Consider the following 22147-nt stretch of genomic DNA (forward strand, 5'->3'; position numbering starts at 1 on the left):
AGAGTCACAAATAACTAGAAAAACAATTGAAAACATAATGTACTCAACACAGCAATATCTCACAATATCCACAAGGGGTCACTATAGCTCATATATTGCCTAAATAGCACGTCATACAAATTGCCAATCATAAGGCACGGACATGGCAAGCTAGCCACAGTTAAACTAAACAATAGAAAAGTCCTTTATTTGTAATCTGGATGTAATGACTGCGGGAGATTACAGCCACTGCTATTAACTTAGTGCCAAATAATCCTAACAACATGGTATCAAAGAACTGAGGCATAACTTTAACATGCACAAACAATTATAACAGCTTCATGCGAGTCATCCTGCCAAAAGGACTAACACTCACAGGTTCATAAACACACAACTTAATCACACGAAACAACTGCGATGCTCTGCAGTGGCACCTTTAGTCACTCCCACTCTGCGTGCTGAGCACATGCCCACTGATACGCTTATTTCCTTTGAGTGTGCTTGATTTCTGCCTCTAGACATTCTGAGGCCGAGTCAGAGCAGGAAACTTGAGCACACGTGGTCTCATTAAATCAGACAGCTGGAGTCATTTAAAAAGGATCTTTTAAGCAGTGCTGTCCCTCAGCTTCATAGTAGATCCATCTATGGATCAGTTTGAAAATCCTAGCTGTCTTCTTTCTAGTTATCATGTTACAAGATTTTAAGAAAACTTGAACGCTGATCATGAGTTGAATGCCACTGATCTTCAAAATCATCCAAGCTTTTTGATAAATGCACACAAAAGTCGGGTGTCCATGCCACCCGCATGCAAGGTGACAAAAATACCCCAATCAGCCTTTCAAGCTGACAGCTAAAGAAACCATTTCACCAGATTTAGCTTCTTGGATATTGTGTTCACTATACTGTGTTCAAAATGTACTTCTCATTTAATAGAAGAAATGTAATCATGTCAATATAGAGGATTTCAAATTCTCACTCCTGTTAATTAAAAAAAAGAAAAAAGTAGGATAAGACATGAGAAACTCCTTGAAAAGGACAGTCTCCATTATAGCACCTCATGGAAGCTTTGTTAGACGACCTGTCATTAAAAACTAGAAAGACCATCCAGCATCGGGAGCTTTCAGACTTCCAGGTACGACAACAAGCCTATTGCTGGTTTGCCCACTCTGACTGTGTCAGTATTTGCTCCACATACCAACTGCTCTGACCCTAAAGTAAGCCAGAATCCCACACAGCCATATGTAGGCACATTCCAACCACAAAGAATAACTGGGGATTCTTCATCCTGTAAACATCCTGAACAACTGGTTTTGGTGGTTTGATGGGAACAGATCCTCACCTGATCAGGAATACCAACGATCACCCCACCACTCATGTCTTGTTGGGAAATGTTTGCAGTCCTCAAGCTGTGAAAGTCATCAGGTGCAGCAGTCATGAATACCATGTAAACATCCCTGTTGGTAGGACAAACAAATAACAGTGGGATTCATTCGAGAAAACAGAACTTGTTTGATTCCCTGTCTGACAAAAAGAAATTAATGCAACATAAAACTTAGATTTAAAAAATCAGCAGCATCATATGTAACCAGGTCCTAAATTACATATTGTTATAATTACACAAAATTTGTTCTAAAGCCCAAACTGCTCCTGGTATATCTGACTTTTAGCACCTCCAAGCCTGTAGTCATCTTGGTTATTAGTTAGGCCCCTCCCCCGTGTGTCGCTATGTGTATAGGCACTGTTAATGCTAGCATGAACAGATCATTCTTGCTGGCTGTTGTAGTGGCTTGAGCTAACTCTCATCCCAACTGTTTATATTTGGTTATAGGAGCTGGAGTGGGCATTAATGCTCCACAATTTACAAGCTGGGACCTGCCGCTAATCCATGGTTAAAGCCTTTACCCACATCAACACTGCAGGCAGAGGCTAACATCTGCAATACTATTAATAATTACACATAACTGTAGCAACAACAAAGAGAGGCTCGAACAAGAAAGGCTTGAAACCCTTAGAAAAGACTGATCAGAGTTGGTTCAATGAACTCTGATCATGTTCATTCGGAGTTAAGCTCGTGTGTGTTTAGAGACAGAAAGCCATCATGTTACCAGGATTCTCCAGAGAAACACAGAAATAAAGAGCAGAGCCTCCATCTTCATTTAGTGGACAGAGGAATATGATCACAAATCAGTGTGGGCCAAAATTTGTATCTTAAAAACTAGGAGGGGATAAAGTTATACCAACATACTGTAATATTTTTATAATATACACTAGCAAACTTTCATGCTGTGTGTGATATTAAAAATATTGTATTGTGTGATATCACATTCTATTGTGATACAGCATTTTAATCTGACCTTTGATTTCTAAATGCTTCATTAAACTGTCAAATATACAAATATAGACAACTGTGGGATTTGTCTAAAGTATTTGCATATGCCATAGAAATGTTAGCACTCACAGTTTACTGGGCAAGGTTTATGCAACGTTTCAACAAGACCAGTCCACTTATGACAAACGCGATCATACGAGCATTATAGTACGATGCAGTCTCTGCATGATATGACTATCTGGACAATAACGGACTATAAAGCACCAACAACCGGTATGACGAACGCGGCCGTGACTCTGGCAGACGAGCTGAACACTTTCTATGCTCGCTTCGAGGCTGCAGCTAAGGTCTCCAACAATGCTAGTGTTAGCGGCGCTAACGGCTGCAGACAGGAAGATACTGCCAGCACCGGAAACGTGCTCGTCATCTCCGAGCATGAAGTAAGGAGAGCCTTCAAGAGAGTGAACACCAGGAAAGCAGCAGGACCAGACGGCATCCCAGGTCGTATCCTCAGAGACTGCGCATACCAGCTAGCTCCTGTGTTCACTGAGATATTCAACATCTCTTTATCTCAGTCGGTGATCCCCACATGCTTCAAAGAGTCCATCATTGTTCCTGTCCCGAAGAAACCCCACCCTGCTTCTCTCAATGACTATCGCCCTGTAGCCCTCACCTCAGTAGTGATGAAGTGCTTTGAACGCCTGGTCAGAGACTTCATCATTTCTTCACTACCAGACACACTGGACCCACTACAGTTCGCTTACCGTCCAAATCGTTCCACAGACGATGCCATCTCTCATCTCCTCCACACATCACTCACTCACTTGGACACTAGAAGGGGGAATTATGTTAAAATGCTCTTCATAGACTACAGCTCTGCATTTAACACCATAATTCCCTCCACACTCACCACCAAGCTGGAGCATCTGGGACTCAGCTCATCTATGTGTCAGTGGATCTCCAACTTCCTAACTGGCAGACCACAGGCAGTAAGGATGGGCGGACATGTCTCAGCCTCCACCACTCTCAGCACTGGAGCCCCCCAGGGGTGTGTTCTGAGCCCCCTGCTGTACTCTTTGTACACATATGACTGTGTGGCCACTACCAGCTCCACCACCATCATCAAGTTTGCTGACGACACCGTCGTGGTGGGCCTGATCTCTGATAACAACGAGACGGCCTACCTGAAGGAGATTAGGAATCTGGAGAACTGGTGCCAGAGGAACAACCTCCTTCTAAACGTCAGTAAGACAAAGGAGCTGATAGTGGACTTCAGCACTAAGCAGGAGAGGAACTACCAGACCCCCGTCATCAACGAGTGCCCAGTGGAGAGAGTGGACAGCTTCAAATACCTCGGAGTTCACATCACGCAGGACCTGTCATGGTCCTGTCACATCAACACCGTGGTGAAAAAGGCCCGACAGCGTCTCTACCACCTCAGACGCTTGAGAGACTTCCAACTGCCCTCCAAGGTGCTCAGGAACTTTTACTCGTGCACCATAGAGAGCATCCTGGCGGGAAACATCTTAACCTGGTTCGGGAACAGCACCATGCAGGACAGACGAGCTCTACAGAGGGTTGTGCGGTCAGCTGAGCGCACCATCCGCTCCGAGCTCCCTGACCTGCACTCAATCTACAGCAGGCGGTGCTGGACCAAGGCCAGGAAGATCGTGAAGGACCTCAGCCATCCCAACAACAGACTGTTCTCTCTGTTGAGGTCAGGAAAGCGATTCCGCTCCCTGAAGACCAACACAGAGAGACTGAGGAGGAGCTTCTTCCCGCAGGTGATACGGTCTCTCAATCACACCACCACACAGTACTGACCCACACATATGGTTCTTACACACACACTGGACTTTCTGGACATTGTTTTTGCACAACACTGGTCACTATATTCTTCATTTCCAGTTAATACTTGTACAGCTGCTGTTATTGTGTATATATTTATTTATATTTAGATTTCTTCATACATTCTTATATAGTTCTATATTGTGTATTTTGTTGTACAGTTATTTTATTTTCAACTTTAATTTATATATTTTATCTTATTCTTCCCAGTTAAATTTACCCTTCATTCTAATTTGTGTTGTACAGTTATTTCATTTTTAACCTTAATTTATATTTTATTCCTTCCTAGTTAAATTTACCCTTTTTAATTTTGCGTATTTATTTCCTATCTTATTCATAGCCTTTTCCTTTTTTTGTTTTCTTTAGGTCACGAGCAGTTGTCCAAGCATTTCACTACATATCGTACTGTGTATGACTGTGTACGTGACAAATAAAATTTGAATTTGAATTTGATCTATTCAGCTGTAACCTGACAGGGACAAAGTCTAGGAGACAGAAACTGAAGATAGACACCATTTACTGATGGACCTGTTATATTAGGTGACAATTCCACGTGAAAGTCAAAAGAAATGAATACATACAGGGCAAGTCTTTATGAGGCAAACATGATGTGCATCTCACACGAAAGCGATTTAGGTGATTTTCTGTGAGAAATGTGTAAAAAGATCCGTACTCTGAATTTCAGATACTATTGATCTGTTTGTTGTGTGTCTGAGGGTTTACGCAGGGACGTTTTGTGTAAGCGCTGATTGCTACAGTAGCATCCAATCAATGCTTACAGTGCAAAGAAACTGGCCTACAGTCTGACAGCTGCATTAATGTCTACACAATCTAAGAGTTTGAAAGATGGACACACGTGAGATGATCATAAATCCACAACAGAATCCTTTCTGTCCTAACATACTGATGAGAAAATAACTGAAGCACTCGTGTCAAGAACAACAACAACAAAGGGAAACATGCCTAACTTGGATTTCAGTGATTGTGAAAACAAACATATGCAAATGAATTTCCTCTGTGCGCTTTGCCTGATTCAGGAAATCACTATCAGTCAAGTTGAGTGTGAGTCAGTGAGTATGTTCTGTTCACATAGACTGTTACCTCAGGGGCTAACTTACCAGATGAAATGAACCTTTATGGAACGGAAACCCAGAATTTGTTTCAAGTCACATTTTAGCTTAACCTGCATGGTGGAAAGTGCCTGTACCAGAGACATGATTGTTGCTGCTTAGGTTAAAATATCTAGTATATGTCAATAATGTAACAAAAAAGAAGAAGAAAATCTGTGGCGGTGTAAAAGTCCCACTAAATGCGTCTCTCGGTGTACATCTAAACTATATAACGATTAACCGCCAACTGTGAGTTCAATTTAAATTTTCCTTTACAAATGTGTGTTTGTTTAGGAAGGAAAAAAATGTGTGCGCACAGTGTTCGGCAATATAGACTCAAAGGCAGCACCAAGACTGGCACGAGACTATTTCCACTGCACTGAGGGTGGGAACTCCAGGCCTCGGGGCCGCTGTCCTGCAGGGTTTAGATGTGTCCTTGATCCAACACAGCTGATTTAAATGGCTCATTTTGAACGTTGACATATACATCAAGGAATGGACCAGCCACTGCACTGATGTTAAACCAGTTCAGAAGTTCATTTATCATCATGAACCACCAATTTATGAGCAGACAAACCAAAGTGCACTCCAAGATTCAGTTGCTTGTAGAAGCACGTTTAGCAGCAACAGCTCAAAGTCATTGTTTTCTGTATGACTATCAGTCTCTCACATCATTGGGGAGTCATTTAGGTTCACTCTTCTTTATAATGTTGCTTCACTTCATTGAGGGTTGCACAAATTTGTTTATGCAAAACTCACGACCACACGACTTCTATTAAGCTGATGTTTAAACTTTCTAAAATATAAAACCTGCTAGACACCGGTGTTGTGCCAAAAAGTGATTGTCTGCCAAAAACTGATTTCTGGTATTTGCCAAAAAGTGATTGCTCGTATTTAAACTGCTATAAGTAACTTGTTGGGCTATAATATGTGAAACATATGTCAAATGCTTCCCTCATGGATGACATAAAGTCATCTTGAGCCACAAACAACATTCGTGTAACAAGGTAGAAGCCGCGATCAGTTTTTGGCAGCGACTTTTATATAACCTTTATTTATGTAGTTAAAAAAATCTCATTAACATTAAACATGTCTTTTGTAAGAGTAAGTTGGCCAAGAGGAAATATTACAATAGTTCAGTAAAAATATTTTAAGTGGGGATAAAGGAGCGGATTGGTTATAATGTAAGTACAATAACACAGAGTTGTAAAGACACTTGAAACACAGATTTCTTTTTAATTCTATATAAAACCTCTTTGTAAACCCTGTTCACCGATGTTAGGGTCCCTGGGTCGTTGACCCAGTGTTTTGTGTTTTTGGTTCTTTGATTTTGTTATTTCATTATATTCTAGCTTTGCTTTATGGGTTTTAGGATCATTCTTAGTTTAGGTTGTCTGGGTGGGGTTTGGTTAGAGTTTTAGTGTTCTGGTTTTCTGTCTGTGTTCCATAGTTGCTGTCTCCCCTATCTGCTGTATCCCCACGTCCAGTCAGTGGCTGTATCCCAATTCAGGGTCTGCAGCCTTAAGGGCCGCATTTTAAGGCCGATTACGTCAGAGCGACGCGACGAAGGCTGTCCCAATTCGAAGGCTGCTCGAAATGCGGCCCCCAAATGCGTCCTTCATTTCCCTGAATTTTAAGGACGTGGCAGTGTAGACTTCGTGGCCCAACATATCCCAGAATGCATAGGGCGGCAGTGGGTGTGGATAATTTTGCCGAAATAAAACGGCGGATGAGGGGCGCCCGAAGAGTAAACTTTAAGTAAGTACTGAATATTACGTCACTTATTTATGTGCAAATGTTTAATAACGAAGAACATGAAAACATTACTGTTGGCCACATGTCGGCAAAGTTATGTGACATCAGTGACGTTTATACTAACTTGGTTTTAAAGCCTTTACTTTAAAATATACGCCGTTCAATAGCTGAGCTAATCTCACAGAGAATGATCAAAGCTCATGTAGAAACAAACAAACAAATGCACAAAAGATTTTCTCCTTCATTTCTGTCAAACAAAGCTGTAAGACACGTTTCCAGCTGTTAGTATCATGGTTGCTAGGCAACCTGGGCAGCGCAACGGAGGCTAGACCGTCCCATTTCACAAGCCTCGCACTTCCGGCCTTAGCGGTCTTTGAGTACGCGGCCCTTGAGGATGGTTGAGGCTGCGTACTTTAAGGCTGCAGATCCTGAATTGGGATACAGCCAGTGTCTGTGTCTGCCCTGGTCCCACGTCTCTGTTCCCTTTGTTATAGAGCCTGCCTGAGTCTGTGTTATGTTTCCTGTTTTACTTTGAAAGTCCATGTCTGATGTTAATGTGTCTGGTTTTGCTTCCCCTTGTCTCGTTAGGCCTGATTTGCCCCAGCTGTGTTTCCCTCCTGTTACCCATTCCCTGATTGCTCCCTCTGTGTATTTAAGCCCTGTGTTTCTTTGTGTCGGTGTTGTGATCTGCTTTCATTTATGCTGTGTGTTCTGGCTGCCTGGTCATGTAACGTTATTTGGATTTTTGTTACGTTTTGCTAGTGATGGGCAGATGAAGCCTCATGAAGCACTGAAGCTTTTCATCCAATTGGTTCACCCCAACGTGAAGCTTCATGAAGCTTCATTTGCTCTAGCAGGACACCTACTGGACGTAAAAATAATAGCTGGCATGAATTTGAAGAGTGTGGCCTTTTGCACACAGCCTGTAAATGTCAACAACAAAAGGAGTGTGTAAAACATGTATATTGTATTGATGGCAGTATACTGTGTATATTTATAGTGGCAGTATGGAAAATGATCATTTGGAAATGCTTAAAATGGAAATGATCATTTACTGTGAGGTGAGGTGTGGTTGGGGTGTGGACAGTAGTTGTGCTTTTGTAACGTTGAGGTATGGACAGCTACACACTGAGGCGTCAGTCCTGCCTGTTCACATTTTATTCTGTAAAAACTAAATTTTCACTGCTTTTATGACCTTTTTAGTGGGGAGAACATAGCTAGGATTTAATGATTTAACAAATCTTTTGAATCCTTTGTCCTCCACAATGCTAAATGGCTGGGAGTCCTCAATCACCATGCTAACCAGGTCTTCATCTATTTGAGATTGTTCTCCTGAGGAAAGACAATAAAGACAAAGCACAAATATAAATATCACACACATAACTTATTGCATTGTATAATATTGTTATATCATTTAGTAACATTACAGCATGCTATATTATCATGGCATTTGATGGCTCACCTGGTCTTGCTCCACAATCGGTGTTCCTCTTATTCTCATGCATAGCTCTGTAGTGCCTATGCATGGATGAGGTGTTGTTGTTATATCCCAGCTCCCTGGCACATAGCAAACACTTCACCTTGTACAAAAGTACAGACAGCTTCACATAGGTTTTATTGCACCATCAGTATTATGAAAATACATCTTCTGTAGAAATTTACATACCTTGTTGGGAGATATAAGCTCAAAATGTTCCCACACAGGGGAGGACATCCTCCTCTTCGTAGCTGGCTCCATTCTCTCCTGACTTTCTCTCCTCACTCTCCTAAACCTCCAACCTCTCTCCAAACTGTCTCTAACTCTCACTAACCGCAACTCTCCATCAAACACCCACATTTTGAATGGGGTCTGAGGGTTTTATATCGCTGTCATAGCTCGCGGCAAAGTTCGAACCGCTTCCTGAACCAGTCACGTGGTACAGCCGGGCAGCGAGGCTTCGGACGTCATCATTTTCAGCTCCTCCCATAAATGAAGCAAGCCTCGATACGCGCTTCGCGGAAACGCCCCCTCCATTACTCGACACACGCTTCGAAGCCTCGATACAGAACGTCACATCACTACGTTTTGCCACTTTTTGCCATCCAGTAATAAAAGCTGAGTTTTGAGTTACTTTCCGCCTCCGAGTGTCTGCACTTTGGGTTCTTCTACTTCCACTCTTGCCTGCACACAGCCTTAACCTGACAACCGAAGTCTATTTACCAACGTACGTAAAGATATTACACATAAAAAATACACAGAAACATTGGAAATCACTTTTTGGCACAACACCGTAACCTCTCCAGAGGTGGTATCAATATTAATATCTCTAAACCCTATAAATGTTTCTTTTAAAGTCTGACGAAAGGAAGGAGCTGCGAGAAGTGTGCCTCTCAACCGGTGGCTCGCTCAATAACGTCTGGCTGTGCAGCTGAAACCTTTTTGACCCACCAACAGTCACACAGAGGCCACAAAATCTCACATGCGGGTTTCACTCTTTCAGGCGGAGTCTCTCTAAGAAATTCTAGTTTGAACTTCAGTTCAAATGCTTCATCTTCTGTGAATCGAGTCAAATTAGAAAAAAACTAAATATAAAACAGGTTTAAATGAACAAAAAAGAAACTCATCTGATCATTGTTAACATACACAGTGAGCACTCATGCAGCTTCATCAAGACTTTGCTTTTCTAAAAAAGATCTAAAGATTTGCAGGAGGAAAAACTGAATAACACCTTTAAAATGTTAGTTTTTCCCTTTTTTGTTCGATTGTAACGTGATTAATACAAAATATTTTAAAGAAAACATTTTAAATAAAGAAAAACTTGCCTAATTAATCATTTTATCCTGTGATTTCTTTATTTCGCAATATTTTTTACTGCTTAAACATGTTGTTTGTGTTATTGTTACGGCTGCTTTGATGATTTAGGATTCAGTTTTGCTGCATGTTATCATTAAATCCTGTTTCGCCTGGTTTGCAAGAAAAATAACAGGAGACAATGTGATTAGGGCTGAGTATCAATTTCAATTCCTACAACTGCTTCAATTCCCATTAGTAGTAATACCTACACTTTTTCTGATTTCACTTTTCTAATAGTTTCACAGGCTAATAGTTTTTAAACAGAATAGCACAAACAACATGCTCAAAAGCCGGCTGTGAGACAGCTTTGTAGCCCTGCTTGTATGGCGTGTAGCAGTGATCCAAAATCCGATCCCCTCTCGTTGGACACGAGACATGCTGGTAAAAGTTTGGCATGACTTGTCTGAGGTTCGCTTTGTTAAAGTCTCCTGCTACAATGAGGGCTGCGCCCGGGTCCTTGTTTTGAAGCAAGCTCAGCACATCATGTAATTCGGACAAAGCCATACCTGTGTCCGCTTGGGGTGGGATGTAGACCACCGTGGCGATGACTGAGGTGAACTCACGGGGCAGATAGAAAGGGCGGCACTTAATGCTCAGGAACTCCAGATGTGGCGAGCAGCCGCTGGAGAGAGTAGAAATGCTCCTGGCATCACACCACTTTCTGTTTACCATGAAACACACTCCTCCACCTTTGGTTTTGTTCGACTCTGCCGTTCTGTCCGCGCGGAGCACAAAGAATGAATCCGACGGAGTTACGGCCTGGTCCGGCACGGTGGGGGTCAGCCATGTCTCCGTGAAGCACAGAATGTTGCAGTCCCTCATGTCACGTTGGAAGGTGACCCTTGCTCTTAGGTCATCGAGCTTGTTCTCCATGGATTGTACATTGGCCAGTAGGATACTGGGCAGTGGTGCGCGATGCGCCTGCTGTCTCAGTCTGTTCCTAATACCAGCGCGTTTTCCCCGGCGCTTCTTTGTTCTGCGCCTCGGATGAGCGGCCCGTCCTTTGTTGTTCTCCGCGCCGCGTAGAATCTCTGGCGGCCAGGAAGGGTCAGGTTTAAAAGTGTCCAAGATTAGATGTGCAACCTTGGCACCGATGTTTACAAGTGATCCGCTGTCGTATACTATAAGGCTAGAGGATTTTGGGATGTAAACCAGAGCAAAAAATAAGTAAAAAACAAGAAAAGTGGATAGTCGGAGCGGAGCGGTCAGGAAGGCGTCTGGACGTGGCCGCGCCATCTTGTCAAAGGCAATATTTTTGTAAATATTTGTGTCACAATGATTTCTATAAAAGCATTTTGTTTATGGGGATAATGTGACAAATCTTTTGTGACCCTATTAATGATCAATGGTAATTGAAGAGGAACCCTGGCTCGGGACATTTTCATGACAAGTGTCAGCGCAGACATCTACTAACGAGAGAACATGTTTTATCATCATAAACACGGTGATGTGAAGCATCGTTAAAGTGTCACTTCAGTAATGTTGACTCATGTTTTTAATAATGACTTTAAAACACTAAACACTCATTTCTGTGGTTTATTTTAAGTTTACAGAATATAACATGTGGTAAGACGACGAGTTTTACTTCTCACTGTCCGTGTTATGTGTATCTATTTATCATGTACGCTACTTTGCCGAAAATGTTTCATTGTGTTCATGAAATAAACCAGACTTTCACTGTCTGCAACTTTTACTGTTTTCTGCTTTTGTTCACTCCAAGTTTGACAAACCTACAGATATCCAGAGTTAACTCACTAACAATGTGGAGCAGTCTCAGTGTATTTAGCTGCTTTTTCCCTGAACACAACCAACTAAGAGAAACGCCTGTAGGCCTCACTTTGGTCATTTTGAACGCTGAAGGAGATTTGTTCCATAGACACCTTATACTAGTGTTTCCTGCACTACTATGTTCTATTTAAATCCATCCATCCATCCATCCATCCATCTTCATCCGCTTTATCCGGGGCCGGGTCGCGGGGGCAGCAGCCTAAGCAAAGAGGCCCAGACCTCCCTCTCCCCAGCCACCTCCTCCAGCTTATCCGGGGGAACACCAAGGCGTTCCCAGGCCAGCCGAGAGATATAATCTCTCCAGCGTGTCCTGGGTCTGCCCCGGGGCCTCCTCCCGGTGGGACATGGCTGGAACACCTCACCCAGGAGGCGCCCAGGGGGCATCCTTGTCAGATGCCCGAACCACCTCAGCTGGCTCCTTTCGATGTGGAGCAGCAGCTGCTCTACTCTGAGCCCCTCCCGGATGGCCGAACTTCTCACCCTATCTCTAAGGGAGAGGCCAGCCACCCTTCGGAGGAAGCTCATTTCTGCCGCTTGTATCCGCGATCTCGTTCTTTCGGTCACTACCCACAGCTCGTGGCCATAGGTGAGGGTAGGGACGTAGATCGACCGGTAAATTGAGAGCTTCGCTTTTACACTCAGCTCCCTCTTCACCACGACGGACCGGTGCAGCGTCCACATTACTGCAGCCGCAGCCCCAATCCGTCTGTCGATCTCCGGCTCCCTTCTCCCATCACTCGCGAACAAGACCCCGAGATACTTGAACTCCTCCACCTGGGGCAGGAACTCATCCCCGACCCGGAGTGGGCACTCCACCCTTTTCCGGCTGAGAACCATGGCCTCAGATTTGGAGGTGCTGATCCTCATTCCCGCTGCTTCACACTCGGCTGCGAACCGTTCCAGTGCGAGCTGGAGGCCCTCACCCGATGAAGCCAACAGAACCACATCATCCCCAAAAATCAGAGATGAGATTCTGAGGCCACCAAAGCGAAAGCCCCCCGCCACTTGGCTGCGCCTAGAAATCCTGTCCATAAAAATTATGAACAGAACCGGAGACAAAGGGCAGCCCTGGCGGAGCCCATCACCCACCGGGAACGAGTCTGACTTATTGCCGGCAATGCGAACCAAGCTCTTGCAACGGTTGTATAGGGATCGAATGGCCCGTAGCAATGGGCCAGACACCCCATACTCCCGCAACACCTCCCACAGGACACCCCGAGGGACACGGTCGAATGCCTTCTCCAAGTCCACAAAACACATGTAGACTGGTTGGGCAAACTCCCATGCACCCTCAAGTATCCTGGAGAGGATAAAGAGCTGGTCCAGTGTTCCACAACCAGGACGAAAACCGCATTGTTCCTCCTGTATCCGAGGTTCGACTAGCGGACGAACTCTCCTTTCCAGCACCCTGGCATAGACTTTCCCAGGGAGGCTGAGGAGTGTGATCCCCCTGTAGTTGGAACACACCCTCCGGTCCCCCTTCTTAAAGATGGGGACCACCACCCCGGTCTGCCAGTCCACAGGTACTGCCCCTGATCTCCACGCAACATTGCAGAGGCGTGTCAACCAGGACAGCCCTACAACGTCCAGAGCCTTCAGGAACTCGGGGCGGACCTCATCAACACCAGGGGCTCTGCCACCAAGGAGTTGTTTAACTGCCTCAGTGACCTCGCCCCCGGAAATTGGCGGGTCATTCCCCTCATCCCCAGACTCTGCTTCCTCCTCGGAAGACGTGTCAGTAGGATTAAGGAGGTCCTCGAAGTATTCCTTCCACCGCCTGACAATTTTCTCAGTCGACGTCAGTAGCGCTCCGCCAGCACTATACACAGTGCAGGTAGAGCACCGCTTTCCCCTCCTGAGACACCTGACGGTTTGCCAGAATCTCTTCGAGGCAGTCCGAAAGTCTTTTTCCATGGCCTCTCCGAACTCCTCCCACACCCGAGAAGGCTGGGTACTCTGAACTGCCACTCGGCGCATAAGCGCAGATGACAGTCAGGACCCGTTCCCCGACCCTAAGGCGCAGGGAACAAACCCTCTCGTCCACCAGGAAAAACCCCAATGTACCGGCAGCAAGCCGAGGGGATATTAGAATACCCACCCCAGCCCGCCGCCTCTCACCAGGGGCAACTCCAGACTGAGACAGAGTCCAGCCCCTCTCCAGGAGACTGGTTCCAGAGCCCAAGCCATGTGCAGAGGTGAGCCCGACTATATCTAGCCGGTACCTCTCAACCTCACGCACTAACTCAGGCTCCTTCCCCACCAGAGAGGTGACATTCCATGTCCCTATTGCCAGTCTTGGCAGCCGGGGGTCAGTCCGCCAGGGCCTCCGCTCCTGGCCGCCACCCGGCACACTCTATTTAAATCCAGATTACTTTTATAGTTTGCAGTGAAATTTGTTAAACCGTTGCTTAATGGGACAGAAGTACACGTCACTCTTTACTAACACATTTATAGATGAGTTTATTGCTGAACGACACAGCTAGCAGTCTCACACACTCTTTAGGTTTTTCAAGTTTTGTGTGTAATGGTTTAGTCTATCAAACCTTACCCTTTTCTCCCCAGTATCACAACAGTGTGACTCCCAAAGTACAGATCAGTAAACAACCAATGATTCTAAATCCAGAACAGAAAGATACAGTTGGAAGATGAATGATTGCGTTTTTATGATGTGTAGTAAAACGACCCCCTCTTCTTCTTCTCTGTGTTGTTGTTGTTGTTGTTCTTGTGTGTGTGTGTGTGTGTGTGTGTGTGTGTGTGTGTGTGTGTGTGTGTGTGTGTGTGTGTGTGTGTGTGTGTATGCCTTAGAAGTCAAATAATACATTAGCCCTACTTAAAAAAACATCTGAATTACATTTAGAACTGAGATTCTAAGTTGTAAGCAGAAATCTTATGCTCAGCCAGAAACATGTTTCCCCACTTTCACAATGCTGAGGTGTCAAATCCACAACCCCCAACAAATGGTTTGTTACACGCGGGTGTGTCATTTTACGGCTTTAATGTTTCCAGCTGATAAGGAGAATGAGTGCATTTCAAATGTGCGTCCAAAGGCTTTAAACATCCGCTTTGTCTGTAACGACAGTATCAAACTACAGAGAATTGTTTTTACTAAAATGAAACATTTTCAGATGAAAATGTTTCATTTTATTTCACTGTAACACCCCCTCAATGCCATTTTTAGGATATTCTTGGTGATCCCATGTTTTCATATTTATGCTTTTGGCACTGAGGGTATCTGATACGCACGTTGTCACTGTGTTTTGTGCTACCAGCTGTGAGGGCTCTGCTTTTGCTTTGAGCAGTCTGTTTTTATTTTGTCTCGCGAGTGTGTGTTTTTCAAACCAGATCCTCCTCAGTTTGATTTTGTTACCACAAACTTTGTGTGAAGTTCACAACAGAGGTAAAGAGATTTAAACACACCAGTTTAAGGACGCAGCGATTGGACCAGCTGCACAGGGCTGGTGAAGCAGAGAGTGTCGGGGGAGATGTGCAACAGAAGCAGAGGGAACATTTTACTAGATGATAAATGGCACATTTAGGTGATTAAGGATTTGTTGACAAGATTAAAAGACACGTCCGTCAGAGTTCAACAACATTACAGTTTGATTAAATAAAAAGTTTTTAAACTACACAAGGTTCATTTTCTCCTCTGATAGTAAGCATATTAAACATGTCAAGAAAGAAAGAGTATAAAGAAAATAGTAAATGTGTGTCTAATTAAACTCTTCCTGTGAACCTTACATCATCCTTTAATATGTTCGGTGTTACAAACTTGAAGAAGCACAGAAAAGATCATCAGACATTAATCTAATCAGTTTTCAGCCTTCATTCATATTGAAAAGTTGAAATCTTCCTTGCTAGACCCAAGTGCAGCGTTTAACACCGTTGGCCAGAACATTTTATTACAGCTATTATTAAATGGAGAGTCCTCTTCACACACTGAGGTTAATTATGAAGCTCCACAGGCTTCTGTGCAAAGACCAGTTCTGTTTACATTATACGTGCTTTAGAAGACATAGCATACATTTTCACTGCTATGCATATGATACCCGCTTTTATTGGTTAAACTGCCGGGATGTCTTAGACACATAATGAGCTTTAATTTTCTGCTTCTAAGTTCAGATAAAACTGAGGTTATTGTAACGGGGCGTAAAAATCTTAGAAACACTGTGGCTAACAAGATCCTTACTCTGGATGGCATTGCCTTAAGCCGCCTGTTGCAGTCATTTGGCACATTATAAGTGAATTTTGAAGCACACGATCCCAAAGCACAACATCAACATTTATTTATATACAAAAATGAAAATTCTTTTTACAGAAAAGAATTGTAACTTCACAATATTGCATTAAGATGAGCAGACAGATTTTAATCTCAGCATCGTGCACACAGATTTTTCAGGACACTGGAAGAGTTCCTGCCGTGGATTTAGATGTTAGTGTTGTGTGGATGATCCCATTCTGTGATCTTTGTGTTACTAACACTGATGCTTTTACACTTTAGGACCCTCGAGACCTCTGCTGCTCAGCCGTCCTGATCGCTGCCTCCACTTTAACCAGAGGCTGTAACCTCTGATCATTTCACCTGCACCGGCAGTAAAACTCTTCTCCAGAACCAAACGTGCCATAAACCCATCACAGCTTCATCATCAGCTCAGTCTCAGCAACATGCAGACGACCGAGCAGCAGAAACTCTGCAGGGAACGTCTGAAGTCTGTTCTTCAGTTTTCCCAGCTCACTGTTTATTGAACATGAGACAGAAAAATAACTTCACCTTTAATGTGAAACTTTTATCGCCTGTGACATGTTTGCAGGAAGTTTTCATGCTGTGATTTAGTGTCACAGCCATAAATATCACACAAGGTAAAAACTACAAGTCCCAGCATCCTCTGTGTTTAGGGAGGAGCAGTGAAAGTGAAAGTGTTGATCCTCCGTTCAGAACAGCAGGAGGAGGAAGGTGGAGCTGAGGCAGGTGAGTGTTAACATGAATATGTTTCTTCTTATGACATAAAATAATTCCACACTGTTCGTGTCTGTGGATGAAACGTGAGGCCGGTCGGCTCCTCTGAGCGCTGGTTTCCTGTAAGTAGAGAGGAAGTGAGTTTAGCTGAGAGAGCAGGAGGAGAGTGAGAGCTGTGCTGAGGCAGGTGAGTGTTAACACCGCTCTGACATTACTGTGTCTCTGTGGCGGGAACAACAGGCTCCGTCAGTGGAGGCAAAAATAATCAGACTTTGGTTTTTCAAAGGAAACTACTTTATGTTGGGAGAAGCCGCGCGCTCATTGGATAACGACTTGTCAATCTCAAGTTATTAGCCAATGAGCGTGCCGGTTCACAGTAAGACCCGCCCTTATCACGACGTGTTTTTAAAACTAAAATGGCGACAGAAACTCGGTGAGTGTAGTTCACTTTATGAAAGTGCGACGTTTGAGCCACTTCCTGTTCTCAGTGCCGGTGTCCTGATCACCGAGGTTTCTGTTGCTCTGATATCTGATATCGATTATATCGGTAAACAGGCTGTAGGCAGAAACATCAGGTCTGATCTGAAAATCCCTTCAGAAACAAACTTTAAGAGTTTTATGTCCGTGAGGCCGCACGCTGATTGGATAACCACCTGTCAGTCTCAGGGTATTAGCCAATGAGCGCGCAGATTCACAGTAAGATCTTATCACGTCATTCTTTTAAACTAAAACATTAACAGTAAAACTGTAACGTGTCCTGTGATCTATAAACACTCTGTGATGAATAATCTGAAGTCATTTTGAGCCTGACAGTAGTTTCCTGTCACAGAGCAGAAGCTGCAGGCAGTTTTTGGCACCTTTATATTTAATTTATTCCAAAATAAATCAATAAAGGTAGAAAAGAACTCTCAGTGACATTAAAAATCTATTTTTAAACACAGATGTGACCAAGTGCAACAAATATAAGATGAGATGTTTACAGATATTTGAAGTATTGATCACATGTAGAACACAGAGCAGGGGCCTGTTCTTCGTACGTCGCTTACTACATCCAAGATCAAACCATCGCGCTAACCGTGAGCTCGCTAATCCGGTTCCCCGAACACACCAGCTGTTGACGATTAGTACAGCTGGACGCAGTAATGTGACATCACTGGGTGTCGTAAAAGGGGCTACGCATCGATAGTAGAAACATTGATCGGCAACCCGCTGATTGGTCGGCGAAAATGTCGAAGGGGCGCGCTCGGTATTTTCCGGCAGCAGAGCAAGAACTCTTGATTGAGGGATTTCAGGAGTTTCAGAGTTTAATTAAAACGCAAGGGAACACTGCAAAGGCTGCAAAAGCAAGGAGCGAGGGCTGGCAGAAAGTTGCTGACTAATCAAACTCGTAAGTAATTTAATAATAACAATAATAATGGAGTGGGTTTATATAGCGCTTTTCAAGGCACCCAAAGCGCTTTACAATACCACTATTCAGTCACTTTATTATTTATTTATAGATTTATTATATTACACTATATTATCCAATATTATATTACATTATATTATATTGTTATATTATATCCCCTTTCACATTAGAGCCACAACAGGACCCACTAGAACATGGGAACAGGTAAAAGTGAAATATAAGAATATTCTACAGAATGGTAATATTTATCACTTATATTGCTTTTCGTCTCTTGGAAAGAGACCCTGAAATAATCTGTTTGTTTGTTTATAACAGCAACCAAGAAAAGGGCAGAGCAAAAAAATACAGGTGGTGGTCCTGCACCCCCTCGTCAACAAGTTGGTTAAGTAAATAATACCCTCACGGGAAAATCGATATCTCTCTATGAGCACACTGTCGCGCTGAGCTAAAGGATCCTGTCTATCCCGCAATATACGCTGAATTCTGAGGACTCTCCTTATCAATCTTGCACCTTCCGCAATGGGTGGCTCGCGTATACGGACAGGACATGGCTGTGACAGGCTTCCCAAATCCACCTTCGCTTTTATAGCCGTGGTCTCCCATCTTGATTACACGAAGTAATTTGCAATTACTACTCTGAAATATGAATTACATCTGTAATAATCACATACATGTAATAGAATGTTAATAGTACATTTCCCTTTTTTAGGAAATGACCTGTGTGAAATCAATAAATGGATCAGGTGCTGCATTGTCTTTAGTTACATTGATGTTATTTATTTATGGTGAAACAGTGGTGGAATATCGCTGTTGCTTTCGTATGAATGACGCGGGCATACCTGCGTGGCCGCGATCTAATCCTGTTTACATAAAGTAAACCTGCTCCCGAGCAGGTTTACGCTTACGGCTCTGTTGCTATGACAGCAAGTCCCGGATGGGCTTCGGGGAACCGAACGATCCAAGATCACGCGAAATCGTCAACAATCTAATCCAGCTAACTTACTTAGCGAGGTACAAAGAACGGGCCCCAGGTCCAATAACAGAGTCATCCTGCTCACAAACAGCAGTTTGGTTTCATGAGCTCACTTCCTGCAGTGATCCTCAGCTTCTCTCCAAAGGAGCCGTAACATGTGGGCTCCTCACCATGATGATGATCCCAAACACACTGAGTTCCTTCATCCACCTGATCATGTACTTATTAAATAATGTGATGGTTTTGGTGTTTTTTAAAGACTTTGAGCCTCTAAAATAACTGGTTTGGACTTTAGGGCCAAAGCTCCAACATTAGAAAGCCGTCAGTGTGATGCTTCCAGTACAACAGCACCTCTGAGTGTGTGTGTTTACCTCTCAGACTAACTCCACCCTGACATCAAGAAGATGGAGGAAGAGGACGGAGCAGCATCCAGCTGTGTGTCTGTGAGGAGTGACGGGGTTACACAAACACCTCCACCTTACAGTCATGGACCTGCAGCAATAATGTAAGAACACTACTAACTTTATTAGTCATTTCAACATAACCATGACAGAATCATTGATCTGTGATTGGTTCAAACTGTTTGATCTGAGTTTGATTTTTATTGACTTGTTTTCTTGCTAAGATCTGAACTCTGTAAGTTTAAGTGAAGTCAGTGCAGCAGAATCAGAGAAGAGCTGAGAACAAACTGAGTTCATTCAGAGACAGAAAAACTGGCTGATGATTGGCTGACCTGTCAGCGTTATGAGGCAGACACAATATCACAGAGGGATCAGCTGATCATATGGCTGTCAGAGAGAACTGATCAGTTATTGATGTTTGTGTTTGCAGAGGTCAGAGGTCACAGTCTCCAGTATCCAGCTGTGTGTCTGTGAGGAGTGACTGGTCCAGAGAAAAACCTCCAGAGTTCAGTCATGAACCTGCAGCAACAATGTTCTTCAATCATGGAGCTCAGCTGACCATGTAAGAGAGCTGCTGACTCAGAGTTCAAAGGTTGTTTCTATAAATGTTCTGCCAGTGACATCATAACTTAACCTAACACTGGTCTGTGTATGAAGTATCATTTAGTGGCCGTTGTTAAAGTTGTATAATGATGATGCTAGTTTGGGGTGTATTTTCCTGCTGATGCAAATGCATCTACTTTGCCCTTTGTCTGGTGCTTTGGACAAAGACGTCCAATGAAACTCAGAACAACACAGTTTGCACCACCAGCAGGCAGAGGAAGTGGCTGACATCCAGAAATCCTACCAGTGGCTGAACAAAGCTGGACTGAAAGACAGCACAGAGGCACTAATCATGGCAGCACAGGAACAAGCTCCGAGCACAAGACCCATAGAGCCCGGGGTCTACATGGCTCTTTTTGGGGGGGTTGTGTTGTATTAATAGTGACTTTGTTTCTTTGGACCTGACCAAAATCTTTTGTTTTTCAGTTCAGTTGCAACATTGACTAACACTAATGCAGGGGTCGGCAACCTGCGGCTCTTTAGTCCTTACAGTGCGGCTCCTCGTGGTTTGGGAAAATAAATTAGAAGTATTTAGCTGAAGTGTATTTTATTTATGTTCTTTTTTAACTTGTAGTTCTAAATTGGAAGATTATTGTGATATTGAAATATAAAAAGAAAATTATATTTTTTTATTTTTTCATCGTTCAAATAAGCGTCACACTCGTGGAAGCCGGTGTACCCGCCGAAACGCCGTGCATTTATCGAGACTTTCAGCCCCAGGAAGGCCAATTATGGATCTTCGGATCCACATTATGTCAGCAGCTGTTCTCCACCGTGAACTATGTTAAAAACAAACACCGCTCACGCCTCACAGACGACAGCTTACAGTCCTGTAAAGATGAAAGTGACTTCGTACAGCCCCGACCTGCAGACGCTGTGCGCAGAGGTTCAGGAGCAGAAGTCCCGTTGTAAACATATCACGGCAGACCCGACGATGTTTGCATGAACACGCTTTTCAGCTTCTCTTTATTGACCACTTTTCACACACGGTTGCTGTACGCACACAGCCGGCTGTAGCTTTGCAGCTCACAGCCCGACACACACCAACACAACAGCACAGACGTTAAGGCGGCGAGGCGTGATTGCGGGTGCCGCTCAGGTGCGTCCGCCTCCCCTGCAGCGGCGCTGCAGACCACGCCCCGCCACACACATTAACCAGGTAAAATACATATTTAGGCAGAATTTTGCAAATATCTATTTTTCATCTTTCAGCAGCATAGAGCTTTTTTTCCAATTATTTTTAAAAGTCAGGTCAAGGCTCCAAAAGCCCAAAGGAGATATAAGGGTGGCGGCTCACAGCAGCTTTTGTTTGCTACATCATTTTAGTTCAGCTGGGTGTCTTTCCTTTGGTTATATTTCTTTAAGAGTTCAAATGTGTTCATTACATAAATAACATGTAATTTTCTCTGTAGCACTTCATGGATTTCATAAGCAACACACCTTAGTTGTTCACACAAAGCATAAAGGTAAAAAACAGTATATACAGTGTTATCTTCATTCTAGATGTCAAAAAGTATTTGTGGCTCCCAGTGTTTTCTTTTGCGTGGAAACTGGCTCCAAATGGCTCTTTGGGTCCTGAAGGTTGCTGACCCCTGACCTAATGGTATATTTTTTTTAGCTGGATCGTTCTATAAAAACATGAATCAAATCTGAGAAAAGTTTCCACCTGACCTGTTGAATGTTATTGAAGCCAGAAGTTTGCCTTCATACTGTGTTTCTTGCATGCCTTTTGTGGTGTACTAATTGATGTGAAATGAATGCAATGTGGTTGTGTTTGCAGAGGTCAGAGGTCACAGTCTCCAGTATCCAGCTGTGTGTCTGTGAGGAGTGATTGGTCCAGAGACAAACCTCCACACTTCAGTCATGAACCTGCAGCAACAATGTTCTTCAATCATGGAGCTCAGCTGACCATGTAAGAGAGCTGCTGACTCAGAGTTCAAAGGTTGTTTCTATAAATGTTCTACCAGTGACATCATAAATGATTCCTAATGGTGGTCCGGGTACGATAATGCTAGTATCAATCGTAGTTGTAATGCAATCCAAGGTAATGATTTCTTCTCTGTTGCTGTGAACGTCTCTGCAGCCGTCTGTACTCTAATCTGAGACAACTATTACTGACAGAAACCATCACATCATCCAGTTTGTGTGTTTGCAGCTGCTTAAAAGA

At 43.6% G+C, this 22147-nt stretch overlaps 2 protein-coding genes across 2 annotated transcripts in view; both read left to right on the forward strand.

The window, feature by feature from the left end:
* Positions 1 to 22147, forward strand: part of LOC146548152 (NACHT, LRR and PYD domains-containing protein 12-like) — a 390489-nt gene that overhangs the window by 178135 nt on the left and 190207 nt on the right. The window lies entirely within an intron of this gene.
* Positions 21738 to 22147, forward strand: part of LOC146548156 (NACHT, LRR and PYD domains-containing protein 12-like) — a 47143-nt gene continuing 46733 nt past the window's right edge. The window contains exon 1 of the mRNA XM_085266310.1: positions 21738 to 21892. Within this exon, the coding sequence (XP_085122436.1) occupies positions 21738 to 21892 (155 nt within the window). The remainder of the gene's footprint in view (positions 21893 to 22147) is intronic.

This window comes from Mchenga conophoros, linkage group LG23 (assembly GCF_057382185.1).
Source record: "Mchenga conophoros isolate Kocher_MC1m ecotype Shallow Benthic linkage group LG23, M_conophoros_male_GT1.1, whole genome shotgun sequence".
In the NCBI taxonomy this organism is placed as follows: Eukaryota; Metazoa; Chordata; class Actinopteri; order Cichliformes; family Cichlidae; genus Mchenga; species Mchenga conophoros.